The 12,063-nt window shown below is 37.9% G+C and overlaps 1 protein-coding gene across 1 annotated transcript; it reads left to right on the top strand.

The window, feature by feature from the left end:
• The first annotated feature begins 229 nt into the window (after positions 1–229).
• Positions 230–4,991, top strand: LOC132632040 (uncharacterized). Its single transcript, XM_060347831.1, has 2 exons — positions 230–439; positions 1,997–4,991. Exon 2 carries the CDS (start codon positions 2,253–2,255, stop codon positions 4,443–4,445), a length of 2,193 nt encoding a protein of 730 aa, XP_060203814.1. The 5' UTR covers positions 230–439; positions 1,997–2,252; the 3' UTR covers positions 4,446–4,991.
• The last annotated feature ends 7,072 nt before the right edge of the window (positions 4,992–12,063 follow it).

Raw genomic sequence — 12,063 nt, 5'->3', positions numbered from 1 at the left:
AAAAGAGAAATTCTTTTTTAAAAACAGACAAAAAAGGAAAATAAGACAAACAAATTGAAACGGGCGGAGTACTAGAAGGCTCTAATACAAAAAGTAACTATAGTTAAGAGCCATGGTTTATTAACTCTAGTTAAGAATAGTATTTAAAAAGTAACCATAGTTAAGATCCATGATTTGTTTAACTCTGGTAAGAAAAAAAAAATATAAAAACAGGCCCATGGCTAGCTGTTCATTTCCCAAATTTAGAGATTTGTATGTGGGCATTTTAGGGTTGTTCTTGGGCTGTGAGGGGGTTTTCACAAAAAAAAAAAAGAAAAAAGAAATTTCATTTCACTTCTCTTCAAAGAGTCCGTCTTTTTCTACTCCAAATTTGGTGGGAAAATTTGAAGCTGAACAACAACGCTACTTTTTCGATTCAAATGCTCATTTCCACATATGGGTTAGTTTCTCTTCCTTCATTTCGATATTTTTTTGGTTGCTGAATTTTAGGGTTTCTTTTTGTGTGACAAATTGGACCGTTACAATATGCTTCAGATCCATTTGACATTTCGTCATTCGAACTTTGTCCTTTGTGATTTTGGATCCCTTTTTGGGTTCCACCGCTTAGTAATTAAACCGCTGGAGTTAATTTTTGATTCCTTTCTATCAGAATTAAAGTAGTTCATTTGAGCTCTCAGTGGCATGAAAGTTTGAATTTTTTTTCCGGCTGGACAAAGTATTAGGTCACATTGCGGCTTGCTAAGGGTTGGCGTTAAGTTAAATATTCTTATTATGTAGGTGGACTGGTATTCTTAATTTTATTGAAAAAGTTCTTAGCTTGAGATGTGGGCATTCTTAGGACCACCCTGCTTTGTAGTTTTTTGGGTAGTTGATACTTTTGGGTGCAGTCAATCGGTTATGCCTTGATCGTCCCATTGAGTTTTCCTCCAAACCTTGTGGACGTGTTTAAATAAATGATAGGGTAATCTTTGTTGAGTCTTTGGAATTGGGGGAAGTGAGTTGGTTACTGAATTTAGCAAAGAGAATACATGCGGGAAAGACTAAACTTTCGGAGAGATTGAGCGAGAAATCTTTACCATTGCAAGTGTTTAAAGTTTACGAAATTTGGAAAATTTAATGCATATTACAACTTAAATGTTAGAAAGGCAAAATGTGGAGTAGAGAGACATAGAAGTTCTCACTCTTGTAAGGGTCAGAGGAAGCCGTTACTAATCCACTTCTATGATTTCTTTCTATCTTGCTGCTCAGTGGAGTTACGTTGACGTGTATTACTTGAAAGACTGGACGTTGAGTTTATCCTCTTACAGTTGGAAGCAAAGCTCAGAAAGAAGCTTTCCCTTTTTTGCTCAAAAAGTGAACTTGCTTCTTAAATTTTGACTGGTCTGAGGGAACTACTATTTATTATAGAAAACAACGGTATAGTCTAACTAAATGTGATAGTAGCTGCTAACTTTATCCAACTTTTCTGCATAGTAAAACCACCACCAGAAATGTCACTGTTGTTTAAAGGCATCAGAAACATCTGGACCTCAATTGTGCTAGAGAACCGCAATACTTTAACCTGGATAGTAAAAGTTGCTTGAAATTGAATACAAGCAAATTTTAGGGGTTTTCCTGTCCTGTTGCATACTTTTCCTGACCTTTTGGCTAAGATTTAGCGGATCATCTTTACCTTATCCTGTTGCATATTGCATCATTTGATTTCCAGAGAGGTAGGTGTCGGTCTTAGTTGAATAATCACATATTTTGTTTGATGGATCCAGAATGTCTATCTTGACTGCCATTTGCCGGGTTCGAAAGTCTATTGTTGTCAACAACAATTATTGGCCACTAAGCGTTGAGGCACCAGATTATGTATATGTAGATATGCATTAGCGTACTTGTGCATGTTTCTTCTTGGTATTTTTTTTTTTTTTTTTTTTTTTTGGGTTTTTGGTTCTGGAACTTTGATGACGTATTTCTAACAGCCGTTGGTCTCTCCGTTGTTGTGAATCAGGTATTAGATGATTTGAAGGAGATTGCTTCAAGAAGGGGAAGAGATCGAGTCATCAGTAGCTGATATTCACATGAAAATGCTTTATATATTTTGGTGGTTTCAGTGTTACTGGATGGCGTACTGATTGGACATAAACAAAGGAACTTTCTAAATCACAGGTTTCAGTGTTACTGGATGCCGTACTGATTGGACATCAACAAAGGAACTTTCTAAATCACATTTACCAAAGGAACTTTCTAAATCACATTCACAAACTATGGAGTGCAATAAAGATGAGGCCTTCAGAGCAAAAGCAATTGCAGAGCGGAAGCTCGAACAGAAGGATTATGCTGGTGCAAAGAAATTTGTCTTGAAAGCTCAGGCCTTGTATCCGGGGCTGGACGGTCTACCCCAGATGTTAACAACACTTGATATCTATATCTCTGCCGAAAATAAAATAAGTGGGGAAGTGGATTGGTATGGGGTACTTGGTGTGAGCCCTTCAAGTGATGATGAAACACTGAGGAAACAGTACAGGAAGCTAGCTCTCGTCCTCCACCCTGATAAAAACAAATCTGTTGGTGCTGAAGGTGCATTTAAACTTCTCTCAGAGGCCTGGAGCTTGTTATCTGATAAATCCAAGAGGTTGGCGTATAACCAGAGAAGGAGTTCAAAAGGATTCCAGCAGAAAGTTCCAGCGCACTCAGGTGGTCCATCGGCACCTCCACGGAATGGATTTCATAATTTTACTAGTAGGCCAAATTCAGGTCCAAAGACTCAGAAAAATGCTTCTCGGGTGCCCTCTTCATCAGTTAATTCTTCATCCAATCAAAGAAGCGATACTTTCTGGACCATTTGCCACCGATGCAAGATGCATTATGAGTATTTGAAGATATATCTTAACCACACTCTTCTTTGCCCCAACTGTCATGAAGCTTTTATGGCTACAGAAACATCAGCACCGTTCAATCATACAAAATCATCCGATTCTACTCGCCAGTGGCATCAGAATCAAGGGAATCATGCACCTAACGGGAATCAGTTCCCCATAGGAAGAAATGCTAGTGCTGGTAAAACAGCAGGGTCAGCAGCAGCAAGTTCTAATGCTGCAAATTACTCGAACTTTCGGCAGGCTGGTGTTGGTAGCTCAGATCCTTCCATTGCAGTAAAAGCAGCAAATGTTGTCCAGCAGGCACATGAGAGAATGAAGAGAGAACGTGATGATTCATGGGGGAGAGCCAATAGAGAGGCACCTCTTAAACAGAGAAGACTGGATGAAGATGGAATCCGTTATGGATCCAATGCACCTCAACATGCAGAAAGGACTTATGGGTTCTCTTCTAGCAAGTTTAGCAGTACCAGGGAGCTGACGCCGCTCGAAAACCGCAATATGCTGATGGGGAAAGCTCGGAAAGAGATACTCAGGAAGTTGAATCAATGGAGATCACAGCCGCAAGATGCCCAAAAACCTAAGGTAAAAGAGAGCAAAAAAGAAAAACAGAGGACTGCTAATGTTCTTGGTCATAATGCAAACGGGAATGTTGAGTCATCAGCTGTGAAGGGAGTAAAGAAAGGTGTTGATGCTTCAGCTAATGATGCATATCAAGAGGACCCAGTGCCAGAATCAATGAATGTACCAGATCCCGATTTTCACAATTTTGATCAGGATCGGAGCGAAAGTTGTTTCGAAGACAATGAAGTCTGGGCTGCATATGATGCTGATGATGGTATGCCCCGTTTCTATGCTATGATTAACAAAGTCCTCTCAAGGGAGCCGTTTAAAGTGAGGCTCAGTTGGCTTAATTCAAAAACCAATAGTGAATTCGGTCCAATGGAATGGGTAGCTTCAGGTTATTACAAAACTTGTGGTGAATTTAGGATTGGCAGATATGAAACGGGTAAGTCTGTGAATTCCTTCTCCCACAAGGTTCAGTGGTCAAAGGGCCCTCGTGGATCTGTTCAAATATTTCCCAAAAAGGGGGATGTTTGGGCCCTCTACAGATATTGGTCTCCTGACTGGAATCAGGATACACCTGATGATGTCATACACAAGTATGACATGGTCCTAGTTCTTGATGACTACAATGAGGAGCAAGGAATTTCAGTAGCTCCTCTCATCAAAGTTGTTGGTTTTAAGACGGTCTTTCGTCCAGACTTGAATTCAGAGAAGGTGATAAGAATAACCAGAGAAGAGATGTTTCGTTTCTCTCATCAGGTCCCAAGCCACTTGCTCACAGGTGAAGAAGCTGAAAATGCTCCAAAGGGTTGCCAGGAGCTTGATCCAGCTGCTACTCCATTGGAACTTCTTCAGACATTAACAGAAACTAATGAGGTGCCAGCCGTGCAGAATGACAAAGAGGTTAATGGAGGTTCATCACAGAATGCTCAGGAAACTAAAACTAGTAAGACCGCTGATCACACTCTCAAATTCAGGGAAGCCGGGATGGTAGAAAGTGAAGAAGCTCCATGAAAATGCCGGTAAACAACTTTTTGCGGCAATAGCCAAACTGAAGATTTGAATTATGTCAGAATATGAGTAGAATGAGGAGATATTTTGATGATATATCTAGTTGTAGACTTTTGGCCAGACCTTTTGACTTTAACTGAATGAGATTAGTCGTGGTTCAGAACAAAGCAGAAGCATGGGCTTATATTCATGGATCGGGCCTATTAACTGAACTAGAGTTCGAGCATGTGTGGACTTTGGTTGAGAAGGTTACTACGCAGGCCCTCGTTTTGTACCTTGATCAGAGGCAAATGGTTGATCAGTAAGATATTAGCACAGGTTAATGCTTGTTTTCATAGTAAAAGGAATCTCCATTGCTCAGACATAAAAGTCTGTTCCTAACCTTTTTTCTCTTTGGATGCCTTATATTCCCATGGGTGTACTTGGACCTTTCCTTTTGTTTCTATATCCTGTAAAGGCATCCTCAAAGTTTTTGTTTGTCTACAACTAGAATATATTCTATTCTCAGATCTGCTGGAGTAAAGCTATAATTGTTTGTCTTATTTAAAATTCTTAGAGATTGTTTTCTGTTAAATACTGATATCATGGAATGTTAATCTCAAGAGATATTTCCGGTCATGTCATCTCATTCCAGTGATATTGTTTGAGGAAGCATTTTCCCTGTGATTTAAATAGTTTAGTTTTCTTTGGTTTCCGTTGACTCTTTGTCCTAAGCTGCTTTGCTTTCTGGCTAAACAACCTGCTGCTGCTGTTAGGAGGTGGTCTTGTTTGCCTAGTTACTCTTCAGCCATCTTTGGTGCCCCTCTTTCCACTGAATTACTTGATTTCTTCAATGCACTTATTAGGCAAATTCAGCCATCTTATTTGCAGGACCAAGCTTAGCAGCACATGAATTTAGTTGTTCGAGATGCAAGGTTTAACAGTCAGTCTCCACCACTATGTTAGTGCCTCTGTTAGCTCCTCCTATAGATGATGTTCCATGGTCCCTTTTTGAATGAAAACGCCTCTCCCTCATTCGATGCCTATTTGCTATATAGATAGTCTTTGGTCGCTCCATTCTAAATAGCTAGTGAGGTTTTATATAGTTGACGCAAGTGAGCTTCGAATTGAGACGTACTTGTTCTTTAGTTTTCAGTTGATGCAAGTGAAGGCACTAGATCTAGTTAAGCAACTGTATGCTGAGATAGAGGGAGTGATGACTTCTCCATGACTTGCAGATCTCTTCTTCAATACTACTCAGTTTGCCTAGGGGTGTTCTTCGACAAGATAAGTGCCAAACATTTTCTTGATCATCTAAAGATTCTGAGGGGCTTTAGTACGTTAACAAATTTTCACACTTTGTATTGGAGGGCAATCGCTGCTTACTCACAAATCATCGGTGCACGAGGTTGTTTGTTTGTATTTAGTGTCATTTCTCAAAAGGAATCCGTCCTGAGACAAACTGTGGAAGTTTTTCTTTGGGTAGCCATTCGATGTTCGGAAACACTGGCACTGCTATTTCTGATTCACGCCACTTACGCCCATCATAATAGGTACTTCTTACCGGATTTATTTTCAATACATTTGACTGTCACATATTTAGCATTACGTTTTGCATGAAATTTTTTCTCCGAAAGTGGATCCAAAATCTTAAAGTGACATTGCATTCACTATTGCTATGCGATTGCATCCACTGTTGAAGTCTATACTGACCATTATTTTTTCCGATTTTTCGAGTGTAAAACAACTTCTCTTCTTTTACTAAACTAATATCATATACTAGTGATTAAAATATGAGTTACTGCTAAAACAAGACGGGAATTTGGCATGGTGTGCTAAGTGTAAGACTAAATTGGCATATATTAGCCAAGCTTTAATAAGTTGGCACAAAATGGCCATTAAGTGTACCACATGAGACATGACCCATAAATCAGCCCCCACATATTTGTTTCCCATTTTCTCTCCCACAATTTCCTCCATTCTCTTATTCATCCCCCCTAAATCTCTCAAATCTCTCTCTCTCTCTCTCTCTGATTTCTTCCACTCTCCATTACTGTGTATATCTCATTCATTTTTTCACTCTCTTTCCTTCCATCTTCTTAAATTTCTCTGAGATGGAGAAGAAGAGTACCATGTATACATTCTGGTATATATCGTGAAGTGCCATGTATGCATACTGATACATACTATGAAGTATCATGTATACATTCTAACATACATTGTGAAGTACCATGTATACATTCTGATATATAATGTGAAGTACCATGTATACATTCTGGGAATTTGACGGAGAAGAAGAGTACCATACCATGTATCAGTGGCGGAGCCAGGACTCATATTAAGGGGTATCAAAAAATGTAGATATGTCATGACCTAGATTCGAACTCATGACCTTAGGGACTTTTTGCAATCCCTTAACTGTTGCGTAAGCCTTCAGCTTGTGTCAACACTAGTATACATACCTACAAAACCAAAATCTCACCTATCTATACAATGTAATTTTCAGGCGAAGAGGTGTCGCTTGACACTCCTAGGGCAAAAGTGGATCCACCCCTGCCATGTATACATTCTGGGATTTGAGAAGCGCCATGTATGCATTCTGAGAATTAGATATAAACAAACTTTCGGATATACATATTGTGAAGACATCTTCAGTTCTATATACAAATGATAAGAATGTATACAATATAGCACATACATAGAGTAGTCCAAAATATTCATGATTAAAATTCTAATATACCAATATTACTTTATAAATATTTAATGTATGTTGCTATATATCTTATGTATTTTTTGTCTATTCTGCAAAAATATACCGGGAATATTTGCCAAATAAAATGCATAAATAAACTCAAACGCATAAAAACACACACACACACAAATAATTATTATACTGTTAAACAATGTATATTTGTTATGTCTAAAAAAGGATACAAATATGATACCAAACTATGCATTAAATATGCAGCCTTATATTTAATGCATAGTTTCAATGCTCATACTCAGGTCAGGTGTGGCAACAACTACTCTCATGGCAGGGGTGTCCAAGAGGATGGTCTGAGGAGATTCACTGGGTGGTTAGACATGCAAAAGGAAGATATAAAAAAGCAGTCTTATACAAAATGATACTGGTAGGAGCAATATATCATTTTATGGTTGGAAAGAGACATGAGGATTTTTCAGCAGAAATAAAGAACTACAGATGTGTTGATAAGGAAGATTATCCAAGATATTCATTGTCGAGGAGCTATGTGTCCAAGGCTAAGTAATTTGTTGCAAACTCTGAATTTTTACCCTTAATGCAGCTAGGTATCAGTTTGTAAGTAGTAAGCTAGATTAATAGATGCACTTGGCCTGAAGGTGGGGTGTGTCCACTTCATAGGCTAAACTATACTCTGTACATCTTTGCTATTGGTAATAGAAACATTCAGTTACCAAAAAAATATGCAGACTTATGACCTTTTAAGTTTCAAAGAAAAAACCAATCTTTTTCTTGACGTATTTTGACCGTAGAATATAGATGTTATATTGGATATAATATATGGAAGATGAAGAAAGGCTTCAGCGTTACAGGAGCTAATTTGGCTAAAAAGTGGGAAGAGAACATTTTGAAATATTATTTGAATGGATTCGAGTCCAAGTAGACATCCTTGATAGAAGGATGCTACTATGAAAAATTATGTTACTATTAATAGGGGGAAATATTCTACTCATTTTAGAGAAAAGAATATTTTGCTTAGCATGATTTTAGGGCTGAATACAAATTTGGCTACATAATGCCATTATATTTAGGACTATTTTTGCTAAAAACGTTTTGGGTCAAAAAGATGCCAATTTTATGTATAACTTGTACCATTATATCAATTTCCCAAAAAACACAGGTCACATGTTAAATATGAAACAATACGATATTCGATGCATCCTTGCACTTGCGATTTTTTAATCTCAAAATCTAAGCTTTGATCAGTATACAATATATGGTCGCGGGTTTACTGAAGAGGGATTAACAAATGGGTTGATACACTATATAGTCGCCCATTAAAATAATAGCCGAAAAACAAATGTTTCTTATATATTAATGCATAGGTATATATAATATACATAATTAGTGTATATTTGGTGAGCGATTGTAATTACTTTTGGAGAGCGGATAAATATGTAACTTTTCTTAAAAAAAAATTGGCCTCGTCTTCCTCATCTCCGCTACTTTGGTGAGTACTGGGTAGGTGTCCAAACATTTAAGATGAAAAATATAGCATTTGATTGAGTTTTTTTAATCTAAAAACAAAAGTTGTGAAAGTTAAAAATTTGTGAGTAGAAATTATCGTTTCACTAGAAATACTACCTTACTAATATTTTACAAGTACATATGATCAAATCTCTCTTGAGTCAAGGGTCTTTCAGAAACAACTTCTTTACCTCCCAAGATAGGGATAGTAGGGGTAAGGTCTGCGTACACTCTACTCTCCCCAGACCCCATTTAATGTTACACCTCGAAATTTTTTGGCGTCGTTTGCGTCATAAGTAAACTAACGTAAGCCCATAGAGGTTATGGGACCCTTATGAGATTAAGGAAGACTTTTAACAAGTGTTAAGCAAGTGTCTAAAGGTTTCGGGATCAAGCGAATTGAAGGAATTAAGTTTGTCAAAACTTTTAGAAAATTTGGCAGAATTTTGGATAGAAATTTTTGGTCCAACTTGAGAGAGGCATATCTCCTATAATATGAGGAGTTATGGAATGCATAACCTATGTAAATTTAAGTTCAGCGAGTCTTCTTTCCAATGCAACTGACAGATTGCAGTTCTAAGAAGTACAGGATAAAGTATGTCCCGTACGTTTTGGACGTACTTTACCCGAATTTTCCAGAAAGTTGGAAATTTTGACTTTTCAAGTACGGGCTGGAAGTATTGGACGTACTTTGAAGTACGGCCCGTACTTTGCCCGAAATTTCCAGAAAATTTAAGGTCGGTGGGAAATTTTATTTTTGGCCTATAAATTAATTTTCCACGATCTAAGCCTCATTTATTCACCAAAATATATCCCTAGTGACCTTCTAATCTCTCTCAAACATCCATAAACATCCCAAATCAAATCAAGAGAAGATCAAGCCATAAATCCTCAACTAGTTCATAGAAAGTGTTGGTTCTTGCTTCTAGATGAAGTTGTAGTGAATAAGCTTTGGAGTAAGTTGGTGTGGCTAAAGTTCTTCAAGTATAAGGTATGCTCTTCATCCTGTTTCTTATGTTGAGTTGATTTGAAGGTTAAACAAGTCTTATTAGTGAAAGGAATCATGGAAAGAAGTCATAAAATATTGTGTTGTAGTTGATGGCTATGGATTGAATTCGAAAAGAAGTTTTGGATGGATTTCAGCCTAGTTTGAATGTAATTTCTTGTGTATGATATTGTTGATGTTGTTATTGATGTTTGAGAGTTGTTTTGGTGTTTGATGGAAGTAGGTGATACAGCGGAAATGCTGCCCAAATTTCGTTAGCTTACCTAATAGCTTAGTTTGATCTTATAAGTGTTTCAACGACTTAACCTTAGTATGAATCATCCTGAATGTAAATTTGCAAGCTCTGGAGAATAGACGTTGAGAGATTAAATAGACGAACATGTATGATAAGGCTCTTCCCTTTCTTTCTTAAGGCATGATCATATTGATACAAAACTTATACAAATGATGTCCAAAGTGATTCTATTCCTAGAAATACTAGAAGCTCATGTCTCTTGATGTTCTTATGATATTATGGATTCTTGTCTCATGTTTATTGATCTTGTCTTAAAGTTATTGATCTTGATTATTGTTGTTAATCTCATGTTATGGTTATTGTTCATTCAAGGTGAGATATGTTCATGATGATAGATCCATAATGGTAATCAGAGGTTTAACGACCTTACGTCACTCCGATGAATTCAGAAAGGTGTTCTTAAGGAATGTTTTGTAAGACATATATAGTATGCTAGCTATAAGATCCTAATGAGATACTTATTGCTAGAAGATAGGCTTATGACACATTCAGGAATTGGCTAAGGTTTAGTTAATCGGGAAGACGTCTTAATGGCCCAGAAATGTGCTTATAAGTCTTATGTGACCATGTAGGTATTACGGATAAGTTATGATCATGAGAAGTGCGTTGAAATTACCCACATGGGTCTGGTTATGATGTTGATTATATTTACCACTGGTCTACGGCCAGTTGGGCAGATATGTATTTACCACCATGCTACGGCTGGTCGGGCAGATATTACCACCGAGTTACGGCCGGTTGGGCAGTTACCACTGATGCAGGTATGACATGCGCTCTACCATCGGGCGATAATCGGATAGACAATTACCACCGAGCTATGGACGGTCGAGCAATTACCACTGATTAGTTGGGCAGATAGCACCAGGATGATAAGTAGGTATGGGCCACAGTATTGTACATAGATGTAGTTAAGCACAGGAGAGTATAGAGAGACATACATGCTAGATTCTCATTGGCAAGTTAGAAACGCTAGGTTGATTCTTATCCTTCTTCTTTGCGGTATATGTTTATTATGTTACATTTCCTCCTTACATACTCGGTACATTATTCGTACTGACGTCCTTTTATTTGTGGACACTGCGTTCATGCTCGCAGGTATAGATAGACGAGACGAGGAACCCTCTACAATAGGCTGCCTCCAGCTACTAGTTTTGATTGGTGAGCTCCACTTCTTCCTGGAGCATTGCCTAGTCGGGGATTGTATATGTATTTTTGTGTTATGGGTATGTCGGGGGCCCTGTCCCGACTTATATACTTTGGTCGTGTTCTTAGAGGCTTTGCAGAAAGTTTCCTGTATACAGCTTAGTCATGTCTTGTCAGTTGTTATGTCGGCCTCGTGGGCCCATTGTACATATACATATGCATGATATTATGTTCTTAGTTGGCCTCCTTGGCCTTATTTTGTCATTCGAGACATAGATGATGCGAGATATAGTTTGATTCGCTCGGCCTTAGTAAAGTGCCGGGTGTCAATCACGCCTCACCCAGATTGAAGTGTGACATGTAGACTTACACTAGATATGTTATTGTTGTAAATATGATTTTTTTTATTCAATCCATTATCCCGGCTTCACTAACCCGTGATAATGGGGGTTTGGAAAGACCTTACCTGTAGATATAGCAAACCAAAAGTACACACAGAAGAGGACATAAACGTTTGCCTCTAAAATTACATGAAGAGTAAGTGACGTTACTTTGTATGCATTAACTGAATGACAATTGTCAAGTAAATATGATACAAATCATATTTTCTTATGGTGTGGTCCTTGTCTAGGCCCTAGGTAAACACATGATACTTCGTACCTGACTAATGATGGCCAATTCACAGGATTACCCCTATTTTGGGGTGGTCTTTAATTTTTGTCTTCGCCTAAAAAATTTTGGGGTGGGCGTTCGGTTTTTCGGTTCGCTTTTATCAAGCTTCGATTTGGCTATTTCGGGTTTGATTTTTTGAAGGTGGACACCGAACACCGAACACCGAACCAAACTAGTTCGGTTCGGTTCTTTCGTTTTCGGTTTTTTAAAGTTCGGTTCGATTCAGTTTCGGTTTTTTCAATTCGGTTTTTTGATATAATATTATAAGTGATTCCATTGACACTAATTCGTATTCTCA

This window comes from Lycium barbarum, chromosome 3 (assembly GCF_019175385.1).
Source record: "Lycium barbarum isolate Lr01 chromosome 3, ASM1917538v2, whole genome shotgun sequence".
NCBI classification, from domain to species: domain Eukaryota; kingdom Viridiplantae; phylum Streptophyta; class Magnoliopsida; order Solanales; family Solanaceae; genus Lycium; species Lycium barbarum.
The sequence above is the reverse complement of the archived record's forward strand: the minus strand, read 5'-3'. Positions and strand labels throughout refer to the sequence as shown.